This window comes from Octodon degus, unplaced genomic scaffold, assembly GCF_000260255.1.
Source record: "Octodon degus isolate 3935 unplaced genomic scaffold, OctDeg1.0 scaffold00221, whole genome shotgun sequence".
Taxonomy (NCBI): Eukaryota; Metazoa; Chordata; class Mammalia; order Rodentia; family Octodontidae; genus Octodon; species Octodon degus.
In genome coordinates, this window is record NW_004524797.1 from 1,576,404 (window position 1) to 1,602,061 (window position 25,658).

General features: G+C 48.7%; 1 protein-coding gene across 1 annotated transcript in view; it reads right to left on the reverse strand.

The window, feature by feature from the left end:
• Anks6 (ankyrin repeat and sterile alpha motif domain containing 6) overlaps nucleotides 1-25,658 on the reverse strand; it is a 53,828-nt gene that overhangs the window by 13,622 nt on the left and 14,548 nt on the right. Inside the window, exons 4-14 of the mRNA XM_004645237.2 lie at nucleotides 23,813-23,857; nucleotides 22,973-23,177; nucleotides 21,646-21,752; nucleotides 19,646-19,794; nucleotides 18,850-19,048; nucleotides 18,056-18,105; nucleotides 15,097-15,300; nucleotides 12,297-12,450; nucleotides 10,419-10,588; nucleotides 4,015-4,198; nucleotides 1,195-1,262 (exon numbers count right to left, since the gene is read on the reverse strand). Of these exons, the coding sequence (XP_004645294.2) occupies nucleotides 1,195-1,262; nucleotides 4,015-4,198; nucleotides 10,419-10,588; nucleotides 12,297-12,450; nucleotides 15,097-15,300; nucleotides 18,056-18,105; nucleotides 18,850-19,048; nucleotides 19,646-19,794; nucleotides 21,646-21,752; nucleotides 22,973-23,177; nucleotides 23,813-23,857 (1,535 nt within the window). The remainder of the gene's footprint in view (nucleotides 1-1,194; nucleotides 1,263-4,014; nucleotides 4,199-10,418; nucleotides 10,589-12,296; nucleotides 12,451-15,096; nucleotides 15,301-18,055; nucleotides 18,106-18,849; nucleotides 19,049-19,645; nucleotides 19,795-21,645; nucleotides 21,753-22,972; nucleotides 23,178-23,812; nucleotides 23,858-25,658) is intronic.

A 25,658-nucleotide genomic window follows, 5' to 3' on the forward strand; every position in this document is an offset into this window, starting at 1 on the left:
GAGGAGAGACAGAGAACCCCTGAGTCCTTTGCCTCTTAAACCAAAATACAAATGCTTCTTTGTGTCTCAAGCTTCATGGGGACAATCAGTGACTCTCAGGATTGTGACTGTAATTAGGGTGATTTTCATGTGCTAAGCTGGTCACCAGAATATTCTAAACCAGTGATTACAGCCTGGTGCTAGTGGGCCTGCAGAGTTTTATTTGACTGCAGTAGTGCATTTCTGTTAACACTTTACGAGATGTAATTCACATGCCATCCACGTAGGACTCAAATGATGTATAGCATATTCAGTCACACAACCATCCTCAGTTTTGAATCATTTTCACCAACCCCCAAAGATTCCAAAGCCGAGAGCAGTCACCCTCGCTTTGCCTCCCCCTAGCCCCGGGTGACCATGAATGTACTTTCTCTTATCTAACTTTGCCCAGTCGAGGCATTTCACATATGTAAAATCACACCACATGTGACCCTTGACGACGCCTTTCACTTAGCATGCTTTCAGAAGTCCTCCTTATTGTGCCATGTGTTGCTACTTCACTCTTTTTATAGCTGGATAATATTCCATCGTACAGAGGCGTTACCTTCTGTATTTTTCTCTTCAGTTCACGGACAGAGTTTTTCCAGTTTTCGGCTAGCATAAATAATACTGCAATGAACATCTGTGTACAAGTTTTTGTGTGGATGTATGTCATTTCTCTTGAGGATATATTTAAGAGATTTGTTAGGTCATACGATAACTCTAAATTTAACATTTTAAGGAAGTGCCAGACAGCAGAACAGTCATTTCTTAAATATGATTTTGAATGCTAAGCACATAGAAACGCTCAGATTACCACAGCATCTCCAGACAGATTCCTCAGGATTTGCTTGTGGCCCACTTTAAACCTATAAGCCTACCAATTAATTCTGGGCAACAGAAATATTTTCAGGATCAACACAAACTTTTCAAGAAAGAGCAGTGTTCAAAGTTACAGAATCTGACTATAAAGCAGTGAGCCATAAGGTCCCCAGGATTTCACTGCAATGAACTGAACTAATATGCTGAACAGGATTTCTATTTCCAGGCTGTCTCGGTGAGAGAGAGCAATTTAGGTCCACGGAATGAAAAGTATGTGCTCAGACGAAGGATTCTGGAGTTGTTTTGTTTTTTAATAGTAGGACTTAAAGGGACATTCAAAAAGAACATCCTTACCTCTTGTTCCTCAAAAATGGGCTGGTATTTCTCAAGTGATAACTTCTTAAGGATTCCAGTCAGTTCATCTTCAATTGAGAAAGATTTGAAAAAACACGTTAGGATGTTATAAGGTATCAAAAGCCACGTTCAGACTTTTAGAAAATAATGACCACTTTATTTTAAACGAGGCCCAAAGAAAACTTCAACATACATAGCAGATCTACCCTGTGCCCCTGTGGGCGAGGCCGCAGGTGGTCCTGAGCTACCTGTCAGCCGTGTCCTCCCCACACCAGCACATGCCCTTGGCACGGCAGCCCCAAACCTGCAGCCACTGAGACCTTGGAGCTCTGGCTGCTGGGACTAACACATTGCCTCCTTCTGTGAAAGGCTACAGCATCACGGTCAACACCAAGACCCTGGAGTTCTGTGCCTGAGAAAAAAGGCAGAGGAGCAGCTGGGCTGCAGAGTGGAGTCAGCTGGGCTGCAGAGTAGAGACACCTGGGCTCAGCGTGAAGCGGCAGGGCCTCCAGGAAGGAAAGAAGGAAGAAAGGAAGGAAGGAAGGAAGGGAGGGAGGACAGATGAATGGACATGAGTCCTGTAGGGGAGCCAGAGGGCACAGACCAGGGGCACATGTGCAGAATCAGCTGGCAGGATAGACAAGGAGACAAGGCACATGTGTGTGTGTGTGTGTGTGTGTGTGTGTGTGTGTGTATGTGTGTGTGTGTGTGTGTGTGTGTGCTGGGAGTGTGCTGAGGACACACACATTCCAGACTCAGTACTGGGGGCTCAACAGGGACCCAAACAGATGGCAGAGGCTGCTGAACCACAGGCAGCAATGAAGGAGACAGTGGGGTGGGGACAGGCGACAGAGGGCGGAAGGATGCTGCTCTGCAGAGGGTGATCAGTGAAGGTCTCCCTTGTCAGGTGACATCTGAGCAGTAATAAGGAACAGGCTCCATAGCTAGCCCAAGGAAGAGAAGCGGCACCCAAAGAGGGAACAGGAGGGGCGGAGGTCCTGAGGCAGTGGATGCGCTCCAAGAAGCCATGAGATCTGCTTCCTTCTTTCATTCACTCACACTCAGCAGTGGCTCCCAGGATGTCTGCTGCCTGCTGGGAGTGCCAGGGCCCAGAGACCCTGTGGAGAACTTGGTGGGCTCGGTCAACAGAACCACAGTCTGAGCCAAACACGTGGTGCTGGCCATTGGGCATCCTCTACATGGCCGATTCCTTTCCTCCTTATCTCAACTACAGGAGATAGATACTGCTGCTGTTCTCATTTGCAGAAGGTGAAGGGCGCAGAGAGGATGCACCTGAGTTTTGGGTGAGGGGGCACTGCTAGGCCCTGGCAAGGCAGGGACTGAGACCCAGTGGTCTGGTTTTCTGGCCAGGTTGCTGCTCTGCTGCATCTGTCATGGCGACACATGCTATGGTGAAGAGGAAGGACATGGGGCTGTAGGACAGAGGACAGCTGGCAACTGCGGATAGCTTCACAAAAGGATGCATCTGAGAAATCAACTCCAACCTACATTTAGCCCGTGGTACTTCCACAGGGGCAAACCTCGCTCCGCTGCCCCTTGGCTCATGGTTCCTCTGCAGTGGTGTGCAGGAGGGTGTCTGACCCTTGGCTGTGTGGGTAATTACACATGTGTACAGAGGTACTCAAGTCTACTGCAGACCTGAATGATATGCAGAGGTAGAGTACACTGGAGAAATAAAATAGGTATACGCCTTACTGTAGGTTCCACAGAACCAGCTAAACCTCACCAAGTGCTTTCAACTGATTTCTGTCTGCTCTTGCATTCACGGCCAAGGAGGGCAGTTTGAAGGAATGCTGCTCAACTGCTTTGTTTACACAAACAAAAAAGAAAAAATGAGTCACTAAAGACATAAGTTGCAAGTCCATGTGAGCAACGTGGCTGAACTGGATTATGCTTTTCACGCACTGGACAAATTCTTTCTCACTTGTGCTATTATTGTGAAATGGCTACAGACATGACAAACTCTTAAATTTAACCCTCATTATTAACATTTTGACCTTTTATTGTTTGGATCATGTCTAAACAATCTATAAAACAATCATACTAAGTCACCACCTGATTGGTGGTGTTGCCAACTTCTGTGGCATGAATACCCCCACTGCAGCCCACTGGAGCCCACCTCCATAATGCCCCGAGTGAACCTGGTGAGAGCTGGACAGCAGCACCACATCACAGCATACCCAGGGCTCTCACTGCAAGTGGGAGGTGGAAACAGCCTCATGACACAGGCAATAAGCAAGCACACCAAGGAGCTGCTGAAGAACACATTTTCTAAAACCACAATACACACATATACTTTATACTTTGATCAACTCTTAAGTTTGTATCATTTGACTTTTAATAATCACTCTGTCATTTCCTGTACACTTAACAACCAGTTCTGATACATGCAGCCCTATCCCTTCCCAGCCCTTGTGGTCCCACACAATCGATGCTTTTCCTGGGGGTCTTGCGGGGGACACTAAGCTCCACTGATGGCACAAGTCTGACTGCCACTGTGAAGCTAAATGGCTAAGTCGTCCTCACACCTGTCACAAGTGGCAACACCTGCTGACTGCCGCAGCGCTGCTATGGGTGCGTGTTTGTGCACACAAATGAAACTCAACCTGCATTCACACACAATTCACAGGAACTTACCGAATCTTCAGCAAGTTGAAGACAAAAATACAAGACAATCAGGGAAGGGGAGAGACATAGCTTGACCTAGCAATGAGGGCAACAGGTGGCTCTGTGCTGCCGGGCCATCACGTGAGGGAAGAGCTGGGCCTCGGGAAACGCCCACGCCCACCCCACACTCACCCTCATCTGTGATGGTGCCACTGCTGGAGCCCCCACTGCTCTTAGACTGTCGATGGGAAGAGGAGGAGGACACCGAGGACTCCGCAGTGTGGCCCTTAGGTGAAGGGGAGGGTGTGAGGGTAGGGGAGGTGCTTTTGGAGGTAGTGGAAGTTCCAGATGGAGGCCGTGCATTGGTCTCCAATTTCTGCAGAAGAAAATCAGACAAATGAATACACGTGCCATCACCCGGAGGGTATAAGGATGTGAACAGATGCTACCATAAGGAGCATGGGTGGCATCTGACGCAACAGGCTGTCTAGGAGGACTCTAAAATCTACTCCACATGCATGCAAAGAGAAACAGTTACAGGAAAATCCACCCTGAAGCAGAGAGACACATGGAGTACCAAGAGGTATTCAAGATCTAGGAAACCTAGGTGTCAGCCCTGCCCCTTTGCTATGAGAACTAGCTGTAGACTTTGTATGTTAGCAATGCTGGGCCTCCCAGCCCTCCATTTATTTAAACTTCTGTTGATGAGCATTTTGTAGTTTTCAACCTGTAGATTTTGCATCTTTAAATAAATTTATTCCTAGGTTATTTCATTTTTATAATTTTTTATGTTTCAAATATATTGTATTTTTATTATTACTTTATATTTTTTGAAAAAGTTAACTAAGAATATTCTAACTGAAAGGCTGGCAAGATAGCTCAGTGCACCTGCCTAGCAAGTGCAAGGACCTGGGTTCGATCCCCTGTACCACACGCCACACTGGTCCCTCCGCTGGTTGCGTTGAGCTGGCCACCGAGACCAGGCATGGTGGTGCACGCCTGTAATCCTAGTTCTGGGGAGGCTAAAAACAGGAGGATCACTGCAAGTATGACCTGCGTAGTGAGACCATGTACCAAATACATAAGTACATAAATAAGAATATGTGAACTGTTACTCATTGCTAGTACTAAGAAGTACAACTGATGTTTTTATATTTTGAGTTTGTAACCTGTAACCTTGCCGAACTCACCTATCAGTCATAGCTGTTTTGGTGCAGATCTGAAGTCTTCACATAAATGAACGTATCAGCTAAGAATAGAAAGAGCTCCACTTCTTCCTTCCCACTCCGTATGCCTTTTTTTTTTTTTTTTTTTTCTTCCTGGCCTATTATAGTAACTAGATTCGGACGCATGAGCTGGAGGTAAGGGATGACATTCGTGCTCCTGACCTTAGTGGAAAGGACTTGACCAAGCATGATGCCACTAACAGGTACTTACACCAAAGTCAAGAGGTTACGCTCACTTCCTAGTTTGCTGTTAGTTTTTATCATGAATAGAAACTGAATTTTGTTAAGTGATTTCCCTGCATTATCCTGTAGTGGGTGCCTTGTCTGAGTTTCTGCTGCTGAGCCAGACTTGCACTTTGGGGCTAAGCCCCACTTTATTAGAATGCATTGCCCTTCTTATTTATCATGAAATCTGCATCACTAAAATTTTATGGAAGATCTTTATGTTCATGAGAGTTACTGATCTGTCATGTTCTTTCTTATTATATCATAAAAACACATTCTTGTTCCCAAACTGAGGGGCTAAGGGGGGCATTTCCTCACGATACAGGGATCACTAAAATGCAATAGTCCCAAATGCATATAATACTTCAAAAGAAGTGAGGCAAAAACCAATAGATCTGAAAAGAGAAATAAACTAATACATAGTTACAGTTAGAAATTTTAATGGTCCTCTCTTAGCAATTTATAGAAAAAGTAGACAGAAAATTAGAATATTGACTACCTGGCCAACACCATCAGTTAACCAGGCCTAATGGACATTTACTGACAGTTATAGAATCTCCCTTTTCCAACCATAATAAAATAACTCTTTTCTCAGGTGTGTGTGAGATTCACAGATGAGAGGATAAAATAGAATTCAATACACTTGACGGAATGGAATAGAATTATAGTAGAACTGAATTAGGAATAGAAAAATTTATGGAAAATTCACAAATTATTGCAAAAGACACAATATACTTCTAAATAACAGGCCAAAGACAAAAGTCTCAAAGGAAGTTAAAAAAATATTTTAACAACCCTAGGATGCAAGAAAAAAAAACACGGGTAAATTTATAGCATTAAACGCTTGTTTTAAGGAACAAAAGCTGTCTAAAGAGTAATGCAAGCTTCTAGTATGAGAAACTACAGAAAGAAGGTAAAACTCAAAGCAAGTAAGGAAAGGAATCACGCGCAACAGAAATCAATGAAATTGGCTGGGTGTGGTGGCGCACACCTGTAACCCCAGCATTCAGGAGGCTGAGACAGGAGGACCACCGTGAGTTTAAGGACAGCCTGAACTACATAGGTGAGTTCAAGGCCAGCCTGCACTATATGGTAAGACTCTTATCTAAAAAGAAATCAATAAAATTGAAGACAGAAAAATCAATGGAACCAAAAGTGGTCCTCCAGAAACATCAATAAGACAAACTTTTAGCTAGGCTGACCAAGAGAAAAAGAGATATTACAAATTACTAATGTACAAAAAAGGAGACATTCTTATTCACCCCATATGTTAGAATAATAAAGACCAAAAGCTCTGCATCACAAATTCAACAATTTAGATAAAATGCATAATTCCTTGAATGATAACAAAACACAAAGCTCGCTCAAGAAAAAACAAATAGCCTGAATAGTCCTACATGTATAAAGAAACTTAATAAAAATTTTGTTGAGTTAAAACTGCCTATAAGAAAACAGTGGGTCCACGTGGTTTCACCAACAAATCTTACCAAACATTTAGGATTAAATAATACCAATTGTACATAACATCTTCCAGAAAAATAGGACAGGAGATAATCCTCCCAATTAATTTTATGAGCTGGCATAACTCAACTTTTCCCTTCAGTGCTTTAAAGTTGTCATGACTTTGTTTTGCATAGTTTCAGACAGAAAGTCTGCTATAATTCTTATTTTTCTCTCTTGGTATATAATTTCTTTTTTTCCCCTGGTAGCTTTCAAGATTTTTCTATTGCTTCCTTCTTAGTAGTTTAAACATAATATGGCTAGGTTATTCTTTTTTATATTTTCCTATTTATTGCTCTCTGCAATTTCTGGGTCTATGAATGTTCCAACTGCCACTAACTTGAGAAAATTCTAAGCCATGACTTCTCTAAATATTTACTCTCTCCTTCGCTCCTCCTTCCCTCTCTCCTCTCCCCTTCCTCTCCTCTCCTCTCTCCCTTTGTTCTCTCTCCTTCTCTCCCTCCCTCCCCCTCTCTACCTGCTTCCAGAGCTTCCAATTATCTATATGTCAAGCATTACCCTACAAGTTTTAAGGGCTCTGGATTTTTTCTTTAAGCTTCTTTGTGTTTCAACCGGGGTAATTTCTATAGCTTCAAGTTCACAGATTCTTTCCTTGGCTGTGTCAAGTGTGAGAAGTCTGTCAAAGGCGTTCTTCATCTCTTTCACTGCTTTTTACTCCTGGCATTTCCACTTGATCCTTTACTGCTAAAGGATCTCTCTACTAAAACAGCTAGTCATACACCTTTGTGTGTTCACATTTTCCACTACAGCCTTTAACATCTTAGTTTTAGTTATTTTACATTCCCTGTCTGATAATTCTAAATACCTGAGCCATACCTAGTTTGATTCTCATGACTGCTCTGCTTCTTGGGAATGTGGATTTTCTTGCCTTTTTATTTATCTTCTAATTCCTGTTAACAATTGGAAATCTTGTGCAGCATAGTAGAGACTGAGCTAAACCACTGTTACATCTAGAAATGAATATGCCCTTCCTTTTACTAGGTCTTTAATGCTCCCTTTTGCTAACTCTACCCCAGTGTGTAGAAAAAGAAGTCCATCCCTAAGGTTTTGAAAGATTTTGTTAACAAGCTGCCTATACCTTTAAACATTCTTCCCTTTACTGCCTACAAATAAATTCCAACCAGAGCTGCTGATTGATCAGGAAACAACTGGTACACCGCTGGAAAACAGATCTCTCCTGACCAGAAGCAAAGAGATCTAATATACTGAGCCTTGTGGATACTCCTGGGGAAAAGAGGGGTAAATGTAAGATTCTCTGGGGCTCTCTGAAACACTCCAATTGTCCTCCACATCCCAGGGCAGAGGACCCGCTGCTCTGGGGGTGTCCTTTCCACATTTCACTCACTCTGGGCCACACACTCTGCTGTGCCACTCTGGGTGCTACCTGGCTCTCTGTGCTTCCAAAAGCTGAACTGGTTTTCAACCCAGGCTTTTAGGTACTTTCAGAACATGTCAGCCAGTTCAGCCATCAGCCAGCCAGACGTGGATCCGCCAGATTGGAAACTGTCCAGCAAAGTTCTCAATAACTTATACACCCGCAGGTACACAAGCCAAAGAAAGGCTGCTTGCTTGAAAGCACTGAGTTTTAGCTGGGAGAAGGAAGCTGGAACCTTTCACTAGGGGGCCTGCGGGTCCTCTGGAGACCACGAGTGGTAGTGTGCTACCCCTCCACCCTTTCAGCATCTCCAGCACTCCTTCACACTTTCAACACGAAGAAGCCGACATCAGGCATGCCACCACTGCAGTGAGCCACTGTTCTTAAGCAAAGCACGAAGACCAGGTTCAGAGGCTCATATTTTGAAGACTAATTTCTAATTCTTCCTAAGGGAGCCTTTGATGGCACTTCATGTCTCCATTTACTGCTCCAGCCTGTGACAGAAAGCCCACTTCTATGTCCTTTGATTTAGGGCAGCGGTTTCTAAGAGCTCTGGGCTGGGCTGGCTGTAATAGATTCTCTATGGGGAAAAATGATTCCCTGCACCCTACGCTGAGAGCCTCAGTCAGTTACTCTGGGTGGAGCCCAGAAGCATTATTAAACATCTCCCAAGGTCACAGCAGAGCAGTATGCTAAGAGTATCAGGTGATCACTGAAAAGGATCATTGCCCCAGTTTATTACTTCCTGAATGCATCTTTTAGCAGTCAATTTCCTTTCATCAGAAAACACATGTATGTAGGTTACACGATAGATATGCCCAAGCTAGGTGCTAGTTAATATAATTTATAACTCAGATGCCTATTTCCAACACCAACTAAAGTAAAAGGAGCTAATAATATCTACTTCATCTAATAAGATCATCAGAATAGAAACAGAACATTTGAAACAACAGAAAAACTATCTCAAAAGCCCCAGGCTAGCAGACTTACTTTAATGAGTAGCAGTGAGTTTCCTAGCAGCAAATACAAAAAGAGAAATACAATAATTATTTAAGTTCTTATTGATAAAAGACAATATATTACAGTATCAGTAGAGACTTTTTTCTACAGCTGGATTCTCAAAGGGACTTAATTGTGTGGGTCCTTTACATACACAATCTTGAACAGAGTGGAAATTAAGCTAATGAATTGGGAGAGAAAAATATTTTCTGAAGCTAAAATTGTCCAAGAAACTTAACTATGGATATGCTACAGCATAAGAACTTTGAACAAACAGGAAGTTGTGAAACCAGCGGTGGTTGGGCAGATAATAAGACTATTTTGCACAGCCAGTAAAACATAAATCCAGACAATGCAGTTAGTGGAAGAGCACTTGCTTGGACGAGAAGGCCCCGAGCTCCTTCCCCGGCACCTCGTAAACACAAAACCCTGAAGACCCTGGAGGGGCTCCTGCCATGGGCATGGTCACAGGGTAAACTGCCTGTCACTAGCTCTTCTCAAGGAGCACATTCAGGCTATCTAGGAGGCACGACGAAGACGGAGGTACGTCTGGGGTTGGGGTGCTCTCAGAGGAGGAAACCACCTGTACTGCACTTTTGAGGAGCGTTTGCGGAGCCCCATGGTGGAGAATAAGGGCTCAGGGCTCTCTCCATCAATTACCAGGGAAGAGGAGAAGATCCTCAGGCCACTAAAAGACGCCCATCCAGAGAGGCACTCAGGGTTGCTACGTCCCTTTGCACCCGCCATAGACACTGACAATGCAATGATATTCCTAGGTTGCATTAACAGTGGCATAGTAGTCAGAAGCAGGGAGGTCAGACTGGCTATCTGCCCTAACTGCTGCCAGCTCCTCCCCTGTTCCATACCCTCACTTTTGGAGCCCAGGCAAGCAGTGGCCCTGCCTACAATAGCCTCCTAATAACCCCCTGCCCACCTACTCCCTTCACCTGGCTCCTTGTCTACTCCCTCTTCACCCTGGATGTGGCTGACAGCCTTGAGTATTCACAGCATCCTCCTCTGCCCATGAGAACCCTTCCCATGCCGAGGTGGGTCTTGCCTGTGTCCGCTGTGACCTCATGAAGGTGGTCACTAAATCAGCACTCCATAGCCAGATCCCTACTGCTAGTGCCAGGCACAGGAAGACCCTCTGGAGATGCCCCAGTGGATGGGTAAGGTGGTGCTCCCAGTCCCTGCGCTCTGCTCAGACAAATTTTCAAGACCACTAGAAGGAACCAACACAGAACAGGCACCTTGGTGCTGGGAAGGCTGCTGCCCACAGGAGAGACTGGAAGCTCAGAGGGGCTGGGCCCTGGTATGGGGCCCACAGGACTTGACCGCCGGCTGGGCTTCTGTTCAGATAATCCTGCTGCTTTCTTCCTCTGGGCAGCGATCTGGGACAAGACGCTGTCCACACTGCCACCTAAGACAACAGAAACAGGAATAATCACCACAGGCTGAGTACTTCCTGCCACACAGGCAGGCGACAGCTACTGTGCACTGGCTTGACTGGACTTGGCCTCACAGGCACCCCGGTCCAGAGCAGCTCAGGATCAGGCTGACCACAGAAGAGTCCCCACAAAGGCCAGACGGTAGCCAGGGCTATGGCCACAACACTGCAAGGCCATCATGGTAAGAGGCTGGGAGGGAGGCAGGCGGGTAAAGTCCAGTGTGGGCTTGCATTTCCCTATACCACCTTGTCAATAAAAATTCCCAACTCCAGGATACACAGTGACCTGCTTTCTTGATTGTGTCCTGATTGCCATTTTCCCTGTTTCCCTGCACTACTGGTAACCTTCAGTGATCAGGGAAGACAGAGAAAGTATAATACCCAGGTGGGATACTCAGGGGAGGCCACTAACAGCTGCTACTTATGGAGCATTAACTAAGTGCCAGGCACCGCAGCAAATACTTTACGTTCATAAACAGAAAGCCTTCCAGAAGGCAAAGCACACTCAAAGCCTCAGACATGGGCAAGCCTCCTGACCCCAAGTTGGATGCTAGGGCACTTATGCTAAGGAAATCACCGAACAAACAAAGGTGGAAGCAGGAAGGTGTCACTCAGTGGCATCATCCACGAAGGCAAGGACTGGCCATGCAAGTGGTGATGCCTCCTGTGAGCACAGTGCTAGCCTCTTACTAAACAGCTTTACACACGTGGTCATCAGCACAGGAAGGTGCTCACAGCCCTGTACAATGTGGGGGAAAGGAGCGGGGCAGCTCAAAGAGCAGCCTACAGCTCAGGAAACTGTGTGGCTACGAGAATGGCTCTGCAGTTCAGGTCCTGGCCCGGCAACAGAGGCGCTGTGTGACCTCGGGTGAGTTCTCTGACTGTCCTGAGCTCCAATTTCCTTGTTTGTAAAATGAAGATGATAAACCTGCAGGTTGTCAGCAGCCTGAGATTTTTTCTTTAAATGGCCTGGCAATGTGCCTGGCATAGTGCACAGTACATTATTATTCTTTTATAAATATTCAGAATATGCATAAGAATAGCTTGCAAGGACATACACTAAAATGTTAATGCTGGCCCCTAGTGGGACAAACTGCAGCTTTTTCGGTCAGTTGCCGGGCTCATCTGTTCTTAAGGCTGTTCCACCAGAATCTGCAGCCTTAGCAAAGCACAGCACAGGGCCCTTCCTGCCATGCTGGCTCTGGCCATCCCTGGGAGAAAAAGGAAGTCTGCTGCAAGCCCAAAAGAGCCACAGGGACTCTAGTTTGTGGCTGACTTGCCAGCAACTTGCTTGTGGCTCTTTGAGCTTCAGTTTCCTCACCTTGCCAATGAGAGGGCAGCAGGGAAACGCGAAGTCTCAGCTGTCGAGGCTCGTAAGTCCCATGAAGACACCCTGCATTTTGCTCAGTTCCTCACAAAAATGTACCAGGAAAAAGCACTATGACTCCATCCTTCCCTGTCCAACCCCCTCACTCCAAAGAAAATGCATGAAGCACTGATTGTTAATTCACTGACAACCACTCATTCACCTCAAGGAGGAAGTCCCTGGCCTGTGCCACTCTTGGGCTGTGTACACACTGGGTGAGAGACAGCCGGCACCCTCAGCCCGGGAGGGTCACCCCTCTCACCCTCGGCCCGGGACGGTCATCCCTCTGGCCCTGCAGACTCTGCCACTACGCACCTGAGCGGTTATGTAGCTCTGCTCCATGCCTGCTCACACCTCCTACTGCACTGGAGCCGCCTGAGGAATGAGGCGAGTGGTTGAAGTTTCCAGAACTGGCGGGAGAGGCAGGGCTTCTGGAGAGGCTGGGAAATTTCACCGGCCTGACAGGGGTCTGCAAGAACAAGGTGGTGCAGCACTGAGGGCCTGTCACTCTTCCAGCAAGTGTGCAGATCAAGCACTGGCCTGGCATACCCTTGCCAAGTCTGCTGGGATCCCCCTAAGGGATAGGGCTTGCTTCTGTCTTCCAGAGACTGTGTTCCAGAAAGCGCATTAGCTCAGGCTGGGCCCCTGTGATGCTTTCTCCCACTCATCACCCTGCCGTCAGCCTCGCTGAAATCTTCTAGGCCAAGAAGAAAACCCGATTATGTCATTCACTAAAAAGCCCAAGAAGGCCCAGGCATCCAGGGCAGAATCATCCCCTGGGTGATGTGGTGACCACCTCTGTAGTCCAAGCTTACCCCTCCCAGGTTGGTCCTGCTGGTCCAGCAATGTCTCCTCTCATTGCACCCTACAGCCCCACTTTGGCATCACACTCTTGGAAAGCCTTTCTTGACCCCTTGGTCCCTAGTGTCCCAACACACCTGGTCACATGCCTCTGACCTCCCCAGATCCATTCCCTCTACTTTTATTACACAGATACCTCTGGATTCCTGGCCAGCCCCTTTTGAGCCCCAGGGCTTTGCCCAGGTCTGGTTCTGCACCACCAGCTTTAGTCCTTGTCTTCTAACCTCAGGTATCACTTGCTGGCCTGCCCTGCTGAGGAGGCCCACGCTGTCCCCCTCTCACACGCACTGCTCTGCTCTTCCGGCACCCTGGCCCTTCCCAACAGCCCTTCTGATGAGTGCATATCTGCTGTGTCCCCGTGCATCTGGTCCTTTGCGCTCCCAGGGACTCTGCTCTCGCGTATTCCAAGGACCCTGGGCCTGCAGAGGCGTCCAGGAAGAACTACTGATGGCTGCAGTAGGCTATGGTGCTCTCCAAGATGTGCCCTGTCCTGCCGTCCAGAGCCTCCAGAGTATCCCAGGAAGGCACAGGTGGCTATTACAATACACAAGCTCATATTAGACGGGCTTTGGAGTTTCCAGGAGCGGAGCTTAGCCTGGATAGCCTGGGTGACCCTAAAAGCAACTGCGTATCTTCTTCTAAGACAGAGGTAGGGAGGGAATTCTGGGGAAGAGGAGGCTCTGTTGCCATGGAGGCAGAGACTGGGAGATGAGGCCACAACTTAAATACCTAGGGCCTGTGGAAGCTGGAGCAGACAGAGACAGCCGCTAGTCAGAAGGAACGTGGCCTTGCAGGTGCCGTGCTTCCAGCTCGGGGCTCTAGAATTGAGCAAAAGTACATTTCTGCTGTCTTAAGGTTACTGGCTTCGGGTGATTTGTCACAGCAGCTACCGTGGCCACCCTAGGAAGGGCTGTGGCAGAAGAGCATGTACCTGCCATGACCTGGCACCCGGGCTCCTGCTCTGCATAGGAGAGAAAACTCTACAGGCAGAAAATCCTGGATCCAATGTCACAGCCTCCTGGGGGCTCCCTGACTGCCCCTGCAGAGCCCCCAGCACACACATTTGTCTCTCTGGCTCCCTAGAAATGCATTACCCTGCCTCATGTTCCATCTCTGTTACCCAGATCAGAGCTGAAGCTGGCTTTCCATCCCCCTGGCGTTTCTGACATACTCAAGAAAATGGTTCAGGGAAGAACTCTACAGACCGGTTCTACGACTCCCCCCCACATCCCTACCTGACCTAGACAAGTGGGCTAAAGGCAACCAGTCCTGCAGCTTGTGGGCATCTCCAGGTGCCAGGCTCTTGGGTCTCCCCTGGTGACTTGATGGGATGATAGCTCTGGGGTAAGGAAGCATCAGGCACAGGGATCAGGCCCACCCAACAGTGAAGGAGCTCCTGAGGATCTCTAACCACTGAGCTGGCAGCAGCAGGGCCAGCACAGACTCAGCCACTTGCGAGACCATCTCTCACCTGACAGGAAGCGCCTAGCCCAGGACACGACAGGGGCAGACACTGCCCTTGAGAAAGCAGCCGCAGAGCAGCCTCCTGGCGTTGATGCTCCAGCTCAGCCCTGGACAATACGACAGCATGGGACCTGAGCCAATGCCAAAGCCCTGCTTGCTGGTCCTAGACCCTCTCCAATCTGGCTGGTGATCTGCAGCACATCACAGCTCCCCTGGTCCCTATTCCTTACCTACTGACAGGAAGCTTAGATAAGACAAATGTGGTCTTCAAACCCTGTTTTCCCCAGAGCTCCAGGGTTCCAGAGAGGCAATAGATGCTCCTCAAAACAACATTTTAATGTCTCAGATATACTGAATGCCTTTGTAGGATTTAAACAGACAAGGATATAACTCATTTTTTTAAGGGGGGGGGGACTGGCAAGATAGCTCAGCAGACTAAAGCATCTGCTTAGGCAAGCTTAAGCAAGTGTAGGGACCACAGTTTGATCCCCAGAAGCACATGCCACGCCAGCCCCACCCCCAGGGCAGGCTGATCCAGCCACAGAGCCCAGGTGTAGTGGTTTACACCCATAATTCCAGAGCTGGGAAGGCTGTTCTTCACAGAAGGAACACTGAGTCCAAGCTGCGTAGTGAGACCCTGTGACAACCAAATAATAATATATTCTTATTAAAATAACAAGAAAAAAATTTTAAAGCTCTGACACTGGGACCAGTAGGCCTGAGGTCTCTCTGCCTGTACTGTACCTCATCTCGGCAAATGACACGCGGAAGCCTGAGCTGGGTGACTTACGCTGTCTGTGCCCCCGCTGCCCACAGCATGGCCCCTGCTGGCTCTCTGGAGCAGCCCAGTCTTCATGGGCTCTGCCTTCCCATTCTGACAGGCCCTGGAGCGGTCAGAGCTCCACAGTTCAAAGCTGGAAGGGGGCAGGAAAGGAGGGATGACTGCCTTCAGTTTGTCGCTCGGGAGCCTGGTAAAAGGTGCCCCATTTCGAAGCTGAAAAAGACAGGTCAGGGGTTAGGTGAGCCCACAAGGGCTCCAGCTCTGGGGAGGCCTCCGGGTTTTCCCTGCTCCTCACAGAACTGGTGCCACCAACCACCTCGCCACCCAATCCAGGAGACCACACAGCAGCCTAACAACCATACCTGTACTATAAAGATGACAACAAAGGGGGCAGTGGGGACAGAGGACTGATCTCAAGGGACAGTGCAGGGGAGAGGGCAGGCCAGACACACAGGCTGTGCGAAGGTCAGGAGCCCGGGTGGGCCAGGCGGGGTGCCAGCTGCTGGAGGCTGCAGAAGAGCAGCAGGGAACCCAGCTCCCGCGTGCCCTGCCTGCCCTGCCCCCTCCAGCCATGCCTCCCACTGTTGCCATTTTCAGCAACAATTTAATGCTACATTTGGAAAGTGGGATGCAGGTCAGTACCAGATCCGCATAGCCGTGACTGTTGGGCTGTCAAGGAAGAGCACTCGCTCCGTCCACGCTCACTTTAATTAAGAAAAGACAGCGAACTGGGCGCCAGATGGTGCTTTGTAGAGAAGGGCATCCCACAGCTAAACCCGCCTCGGGAGCTGGGCAGGCGGCTTCTCTGCACCGATGACTTTGAACGCCCACTCGGCATCCACAGAGCCACGGGGCATCTACGCCTGCCAGGGACAGTGAGCGGGTGCAGCGGGCCTGGGAGAGTGACAGGACAAGATGGGTTCCTGTGTCGCTGTGCTGTTTTCCTGAGAGTCTGTGAACTAGTGCTTTCCCCGCTGGACTGCACAACCTCATCCAGCCAGGGAGGGGCTGGGCTGGACACAAACAGCTGCAAAGCCACCACCAAGGGGCACTTCACCCTCCGGGTCACAAGCCCAAGTTGCCACCCTTCTGGAAGGCAATGGCGCTCACACCCTCTGCCCACGAGTTCCACCTCTAGAGATCTACCCTGAAAAATAATTAGAAGTGGGCGAAACGGAGGCATAAGGCCACTGAGCAAGTTGCTGCAATCGTGCAAAACTAGAAAGTCCACCAGCCAACAGGTCAGTCTTGGACAAAGCCCTGTCACGACAGACAGCCCTACCATGCGGCCAAGAAACATGCTATGGGAAAGAGTGCTCGGCGATGTGGAAACGCTGGTCGTGGCAAGTTGTTCTCAAGCCGAGGGGAACACAACACAGAGAAGATGATGATGCTGTCGGCCTCACATGCTTCTGCGGGAGCTTGAGTGAGCTGGTGCACACGCAGCGCCAGGAATAGTGCTGTTATTTAGTCAGTGCTGCGGTCTTTGCTATTATTATACATATACAACATCATGTCATATTCATAGATGCTAAAAAAATGCTTAGGAAAGATACTCAAAACATATATGCCACAAAATGCCAACCACAATTCCATCTGGGTCCATGAGCAAAGGTGATTTTATTTTCCTTCTTGATACTTCACTGCACCTTTCAAAATGCCTATAATAGCATTTCTGTTTTCACACTGGAACTAGTTAGTGTAATCTAGTAACACGGTCAAATGGCAGGCAGCATAAGCTCTCAGGATCAGTTAGGGCCACATTTTACCCCTGTTGGCACAGCAGCGGACCACGCACAGCAGTTGGGGACAGCGGCCAGGGCCGCAGTTCCTGACCCCGCCTGTGTCCTCAGGTGAGCTGCTTAGGGTCCCTGCCCTTGCCAACGCTGCCCTCTGCTGGTCATGACTAGGGTCTTAGTGCTACGGGGACTTGAACCATAAGGTTACTCTCTCATTCACAGAACACAAAACCCAGAAAAGTGAGGTTACATTTGCAAGGTCACAAGGCAGAGCTAACCCTGGGCCAAGCACCCTGCTTACTTTATAGATCAGCGGTCTCTTCTGGAGATGATTTTGCTTAAAAACCCAAACCACGAGGAACAGCATTGATAATTCAGAGACCACAAAGCTTTAGTCCGTCAGAGACCGTAGTCCACCCATATCTACCTGACGCAGTCCCTTAGAAATGACGCCCCTGCTATTTGCAGAGGCATGTATGTGACCATCCAGAACAAAGACTCCACTACCAAGCTTCCCCTGCCATGAGGATGTGATCGCAGGACTAAATTCTACCCAGTTTGACATTAAAAAAAACAATGTGTACAAGTTTCTAGGAGATATCTTTAAAGATGGCTGGCATGTATCTCTGGTCACCTTTTCTTCCTTCCTCTTTCCTGCTGGCTGAAATAGGCAGTAATGACCAGCGTTCTGGTAGTCATCTTGGGCAGAGAGGTGATCGTGGGAACAGAAGCCACACGTAGAAAGTCAGCAGGTAACATGAAGTTAGGTCTCTTACATCCAAACTTAACGCACTTGAGAAAAACAGTTGCTGCCTTGTTTATGCTACTGCTATTTGGGGACCTTTGCAATTGCTGAACTGAATGAGTCCTGATGTACCTCTGGTTGATAGATTTAAAGGTCTCTCCTACAGGTTCTCTCCTGACACACCATAACCACAGTACTGCATCTTCTTCACATCTAATGCTGCCCACCAATACCTACCTTCAGTCCCCCACCTAAGAACCGAACTTACTTCTGGCCACCACACAGAGCACAGCTTACCTATGGGTCAGGGCTGGCACCTTGTCCAGCATTCAGGTACCAGAGTTGGACCCACTGTTACATGACTTGATCATCAACCACATCATGACTATCACAAAGAAAGATAAACACCCATACCCCTCCTCAAAAATCAATCAACTAATGATTGGCAGAGATCTAAAATGCTCTTAGCAAAGCCCACACTCACCATGGTCGTCAATAACGCATCTTCCTTTTCTCCTCTCGTGCTCCCAGGACCTGAGAGATAAATGGAAGTTCCTGAAATGACCCTCCCCTGAGGCCACGACATGAAGATGAGTGATGGGGCGGCCTTCATCCTGGAAAGCCAACTCTCCTGGGTGATTAAATATTTAATAATCATTGGTATTCAATATTTTAATAGAAGGAAAGCATTTAGAAGGTATCTCAGAGCATGTTTTCTGCTTTTCCATAAACCACTGTTGTGCTTGGCCAGACAGTCAAGTGCTCTACTCAATAGTCTGTCTCAGACAGTGGTGCCGAAGGAGCTGGTCCGGGGATGGGAAACCTGACTGGTCCAGGGATCCTGGCTGATCACTTTTCCCAAAAGTATAGAAATGTCCTTCAGTAACCGGGCAAAGTCATCCAATGTGTTGAACAATCCCAGGAGTAGGGAACTCACTGCCTTCCCTCTGCAGGTCAGTACCACAAACCGATCACATTTGATATGTGGGGAAAACCACCAACCAGAGATAAGGGAAAAGCAATGATTGACCTGTGACCCCCTCTAGCAGGAAGTGTGAGGCAGGGACCTGGGACTTCTGCCTTTGGCTGGTGCTGTCCACATCCCTTCTCCTTCAGCTGGTCACTCTGCCCCAGAGCTGCATTCTTACATCATCTGATCCCTCATTCTTACATCATCTGATCCCTACTGATGGATCAAGAAGTAGCAGTAGGGGGTACAAGGGCAGCAGTGAGGTGAGACCATGCTGAAACGCCAGGCCACCTGCAGCCTTTTCTTACCATTGTCTTTGGTCATATGGGCCACAGTGGGGAGCCCAGGGAAGTCTGTCTTGTCCTGGGAGGTGGCCCTCATCGTTGAGTCCAGCGCTGGCTCGGGCTCATCGGCAAAAGGTAAGGGCTGGTTGATGGACAGCCCACGGGGCAGTGTCTGCATCAGTTTGAGCTTGCGGAAGCGATTGGACATCCGGTTCCACCAGGACTGTGGGAAATGCAAAGCAGAGGTCATGCAAGCAGGGAGGCCCAGGGTCAGTGACTACACTCTGCGTGCCTTTCTCCTGCTTGCCTGGCCCCACAGCACGCACTTGCCTTTCACAGTATAGCACCCCTTCCCACAAGCCACAGCTGCTCCCAGGAAGGAGCTGAAGGAGCCTGAGGATTGTGGGGAAACCCTCAGCAGCCCAACTGGCAAATGTCCAGCACGGTGAAGCAGAGGCCAAAATAGACACCATGTGGTAAGGTGCAGTTTAGCAAGCTCCGGACTACATTCTGCAAAAATTTTTAAACCTTCTCTGTATTTATAAATTGAGATTCCATAGCAAAAGCAGTCACTTCTGTTTTCTCATGGAAAAACAGTGGAAGGAATATGCTGGAACCACATTCTGGCAAAGCAGCTAGTGCTGTCCCAGGATGGTTCTGATTGCCCCAGTTTCCCCTGGCCCCCCTCATTTCCTAGTATTCGCCTGCAGTCTTTCTGGGACCCTCAGCTACAACAGCCTTGGCAGAAAACAAGCAGCTGGCTCCCCACCACATGCCATCATCCAATCCTCTAAAACCTTTAGGACAGAGAGAGGCACACCTTCAGGCCACCCTTGTCATCGGGCAGCACCGGGATGCTCCATGGCTCTCTGACCTTCGTGTGGGGCAGAGGTGGAGGATGGCTTGGCCGGCCTTTGTCCTTATTCACCTGCATGCAGACAGATGCCAGCAGCCGAACTAGTTCCGTGTCTATGGGCACAAAAGGCAGGTATTTGTTTTCCCTGCAAATAGGTCTGTTGGGCTATGGGAAGGGGACCCAAAAAAGGCTGCCTTTGTCAGCCTTTAAAACCAGCCTTGTACTGCCTGGAAAGCGTAGCTCCAGAGCTACAGGCTCAACTCCCTCCTCTTCACCTGATCTTCAAAGATGCCAGACACAAGCCAGACTCACATTTGACCTCTACCCTGCCCTGGCTGTGTAAGAGCAGGAAAATTATTCACTGTTGCAGGCTTAATTTACAAGGAGGTGACATTAACACCCACCACATAAATGTGTCTCAAGGATTAAAGGCAATTCCTTCTGAGTACTTAAAAGTACCTGGTGCGTGTAAGAGCTTAAGAGAGGTTAAGCACTATTAGTTGTTATAAACTCAACTAGGTTACTAGGGGACAAAAGCATTGAACAATATTATAACAGAAATATTCGGGGGCTGTGGGTGTAGCTCGGGTGGAGAATTTGCTTAGCCATGTGCAAGCCTTCAGTTTGATCCCTAGCATCACAAAATGAAAGAAACAGAGACACAGAGGAAGGAAAGAGAAAGAAAGGGAGGGAGGGAGGAAGGGAAAGAAAGAGGGAAAGACAGACAGACTTAGCCCTCTGGGCTGCTAGATGTGTCCATGTGCTGCAAAGATGGAGCAGACCAACTCCACCAAGAGATGCTCCTTAGCTCTGGCCCCTTCTAGACCTCACCCTTCTCATATACCTATGTCCTTTATATCTTTTAGAATAAACCAGCAGACATCAACAAAAAGAAAGAAAAGAAGAAAATATTCCCAACTACTAACACTTCTTTCTCCTGTTGACAGGCACTCTGTTCAATAGCAGTGTTCTGTTTAGATTGAGATGTCCTCAAACGGCCTCATGCACCCACCGGCAGGGTTTCCGGAAGGTGGGCAGTGTAGCTGACTTGCTGCCAGGAGGCAGGCTTTGGTGGGAAGGAGCCAGTCACTGGGGCGCAGCCCAGAATGGTTCACCTCCCTTCCGGGCTCCTCCAGTGACCCTGCTTCCTTGCCTGCACGACATGAGCAACCTCCTCCGCCGTGCCCCTCTGCACAGCATGGTCCTACCAACCATGGACCAAACAAGAGCCCATCTAAACCTCTTCTTCCTTCAGTGGGGGATATGGAGCATTTTGTTCCAGGAACAAGGAACGTGACTAAGACAAGCAGTAGTATTGCCTGGAGAATCTTAGGACAAACATTTCATTTAAGCACACGCCAGGAAAAAAAAAAATCTACTAAGGGCCCTCACGGTTCAAAGCCATGGGGCTCTTTTACTGGGAAGGGGAGAGGAGGTGGGGAGAAGAGGCTACCAGAAGAAACAAGTTGGCCTAAGCATATGTGAAGTCAGAACAACAGAAACTCTGGGCTGGGAGGTGGGGCTGTGATGACAGAACGTGCTCCCTGGATTTTGGGCCTAGGACCCCACTCCCACCAGGCCAGATCTCCCCACCCCAGGCGTGGCTGCCAGATCTCTACAAGAAGATGTGAAACTCTGCTTTTCTTAAGCCTAAGTACCAAACAGACCCATTGGCGCATCTGTCACAGGGGCCTTTACATTGCCCCCAGAGTCGTTGCAAGTACAGACTCTGCTCTAGGGCTTGAGGAGCTACGAGGCAGGCATGTTCCTGTTTGTCCTCCCTCCTTGGAGACCCTGAAAATAGAAGGCTCAGGGGCAGTGGGAAGGGAAGTGCCTGGCCCAAGCTCACAAGCTGGGCCCTGGCCTCCAGGGACTGCCCTCCCTGTGTATAACAAGGCTTCACTCGAGGCTGCCAGGCAAGAACAACCGTGTAGACTCACAGCCCTTTGCTTGACAGAACCCACCAGGATCATTCAGCAGCATCACTAGGTCAAAGGCTGTGTACCCATTTTTTGCTCGAAGAGCAACATCAGCCCCTTGGTTTAGCAGAAACTTGACAATCTCCTTGTTCCTGGAAGTACAGAGAAAGAAAGGGTTACACTTGCTGCTATAGTTTAGACATTGACTCCAAAGATGTAGCTACCATGGTGGCACTGTTAGGAGGGGCTATGGACCTTTAGGAGATAAAGTCCAAAAATCCCTGGGGGATCCCAGTCCTCCCACCTCTCTGCTTCCTGACAGAGAGATATGAGTGTCTGGTCACACACATCTTCCTCACCAGTACCTCCGGCAGCCTCACAAGAGGCTCTAAGTCATTAAGATGACTAATTTGGGGGTGAAACCTTTAGAACTGTGAGCAAAAATAAACCTTTCTCTTAAGTTAACTGCCTCAGGTATTCTGTCATAGCAATACAGCACTGACTAATACATCTACCATTACAAAGCATGGCTTTATTCCTGGGTAATAAAGCTGACAACATTAACAACAGCCCTCTGTCTCTGCATTTCAGCAGTTCATGGGTGAGGGCAAACAGTCTCATACTCATCTTTCACCACTATCCAGCAGGTCAGATGTAACACAACTTAGAATCTTAGGTTCCTTGAGTCAAAATGAAAACAGGACTCTGCCCAAAAAAATGCTTGGCTGAATGCTACTCCTTCCCCTCCACTCTGCGAGGCTCACACAGGCCAAAAGATCTGATAGGGATGTCTGAGAACCTTCAAATAAAAAAATTTAACTGTTTCCAGATGATAGAGGAAAGGAACATGATTAGCGCAAGGGAAAAGCCCCTACTAGAGTCAGACCATTCAGCAGTTCCAAGAGGTGATGTGATGACCCCAGCCATGCAAGAAGGGATCTATCAGCCCCTTGCACACACTGAAGCCCTGCCCCCACCCCGGCATGGTCAGGGGAAGCCCAGGATGCAGAACTAACATTCATTTCACAGAGGGACCACGTAAGAATGTAAAAATGCCAAACAAACCAATCACACTGCTCAGCTGAAACCAACCATAGCAGCTTCTTTCTGCCTAAACGCTTCCTGCTGCGTGGTTTTTCCCCATCCCTGGGAAATTCCACCCTTTTGGTTAGTGGAAAGTCTGGCTAGGGCTCTGGAAGGCTGGAAAGCAGATGAAGTGGGCCCATGATGCTGCCCCTTTGGTGCCCACCTCCGTGTCTTTGGGGGGGGGTCTATGTGGTATCTCAGGATCAGAAAACCTCATGGGGAACCCCCACCTTGGGCTAGGGCATCTGCTGGGCCTGGTCATGGAGAGAGTACAGCTGGCACTGACCCGTGGTAGGTGGCCTGCATGAGGGCTGTCCAGCCATGCACGCTATCCTGCTTGTCGATGTCAGCGTGCCTCTCTACCAGCAGCTGCACCAGGGGCAGCTGCCCTGTGACAGCGGCCAGCATCAGCGGGGTTGCCCCATCCCCATTGACCAGGTTCACATGGTTGGGGTCTTCATCGGCGATCTCTTTGACCAGCTGGAAGTTTCCTGCACACACAAACAGGAGTCTCAGTGACTCATGGCACCGGATTCACGGGCCCTCTTGGTCCTTTAGTTCATGGACCAGACATCTGCTAACTGTGACCCACAATGAGCCGCACGAGGGCCAGAGAGGGCCTCTACTCTACAGTCCCTCTATGGGAGCTGAAGACATGCCCAAGCATGGACAGAAGTGCTGTCTACAGCTCAGGAGAACAGGCAAAGGAGAGAAAAAGGCATGCGGGATAGCAGGTCAGGTCTTACCAACTGTGAGGACCAGGCAGGGCTTCCTGGAGGTGGGGTCTATATCAAGAGACAAAATCTCAGGCTAAACAGCCTTTTGTCATAGAGACTAGAGTGGGTGGGTATGCAGGAGGGGATTTGAGAGGTGGGGAGAAGCAAGGGCACAGCTCAGTGTTTGGCAGGCAAGGTCGCGGGGCAGTCTGGAACCTGTGAGCTGAATCCCCTAGCCACCATGAGCCTCCAAGCTAGCTCTCCCTGCTGAGCCTGCTGAGTCAGGGAACAACAAAAAACTTGCCTGTTTCTCAAATACTCCGGGTGGGCTTGGAAAGGATAACAAATACTAGACAGGGAGTGTGTGGTCCTGTGTTCTTCAATCCAAAAAGATTTGCCGAAGTACTTACCCATTTTCAATGCATGAAAAATATCAGGACGCCTCTTCTCCTCATCTGGGTAAGCAAAGATTTTGAACGTTAGCCACAGAAAGGTTTAATGTAACAGCAAAGTCACAAGGGTGTAGCAACACGATCTAGCTTTTAAAAGGATCTACTTCTCAGAAGCAATCTAACCAGAGACCTAACAGACCAATCCCACAGCGCTTCTGGAAGGCAGGGTTATTACCACAGAGTTCTGAAAACACTTCCCAGATACTTCGTGCACTGCTCGCTGCTCGGATAGCACACTAATGAAGCAATTGTTTTGAGGCATTCCCAGCGTTAGGGTGTCCTTTCTTATTAAAGAAGCATGGTCTTGGAAAAACAGATTCCTGCAGGAATTTTAAAAAGAAACAACAATTGTTTTCTGCAGTACTAAGTGTTCCACCATGCTCCAAGGCAGAGGACTGGGACCCTGAGGGCTGCACAGTGCTCAGTCACGGCCACAGCCACCAGAAGGGCAGTGTTCATTCGACCCACTTCCCAAGTACAGAGTAATGTAAACACGAGTCCTGCCCACACCTGCTGTGCAGCTGGACTCTTCCAGAATCCCTGCATGCTCCCATGACTGCTGCGGCCCCACTACACCACCCACACCAGCCCATCTCTCCTGCTTATGCTCAGCTGGTCTCTTGCTGTACCCACATGGCCTCTCTGCCTGCTGGGACTGTAGATAAGATGCCTGCAGCCCTCCTAGGTTCCAGGGATGAGGGGCTGGAGGAGGACACGTGTCCTGGCTAATGGGTGTGCACACGAGCCCTATCGGGCAGCTGGGCTTGGGGCCCACTGAGTCTACAGCCAGCACAATGCCAGTGTGGCTGCGTGCTTCCAGAGGAACCAGTAGTGAGCTTCAGTGACACAGAACAATCCTCATGTCACTAGTCTCTTGCAGGGATCAGCTGATGATGTAGGTGAGAAAATGGCTAAAAACATTAAAGCCCTGTTCAAAGATGATTGCTATGTTTACTAGGTACCAGCAACCACACTACTAAGGTTAACTATTTAATTCCAGGATTTTTTTTTTTCAGTAATAGGAATTAAACCCAGGCCTTGCGCATGTGAGGCAAGTACTCTGAGTCACATCTGCGGTCTTCTAAAAAATAAATTGATGTACAATCTTAATGGCTGGGCTTGAACTGAACCTGCAATTCTTCTGCCTCAGCCTCCTAAACAGCTGGGATTATACTCAGTTTAACCCCAGGATTCTTAATGGCAAATATGTACTTGGCCACAGTACCAAATTTTAAATTCTGCCTTGAAATATTATCAAGGAACAACAGTGCAATTCAGTTCTTTAATATACAGCATGTGCCTTTAAGTAGTTATGAATGGGGCTTCTCATGCCAAGGCACGGTGACAGGAGCCGGAGAGATAGTGCAGCGGTCTAAAGTGCCTGCTTAGGTTAGGCAAACTTAGGCAAGCTCACAGGGACCGTGGTTCAAGCCCCACCCCCAGAGTGGGCTGAGCCAGCCAACAGCAACAAAAAAAAAAATGATAATAAGACACTGTGACATAAGAGAGTGTGGCCCTTGGTCTTGGTGCTGGCAGCCCAACAGCCATCTGCTTTGCATTCATCACTGACAGCCTGGTCCGAGGCTGGAAGCTGAGGCAGCTGCGTGATGCTGCCCACTGACCCTGGGCTGGTCCCTTCTTCACTCTCGGGCTCGTGGTCTTCTCTACACAGGAGCCGCTCCAAGGCCCTACCCCACCCCAAGGAGAGGAAGCCCTCCTGACCCCACATCACACTGCTGCTGGGAAGAGGCTGTCAGAACAACAGCAATACCCAGAGGGGGCCGTGCACTGCTGCTAAGGCTCG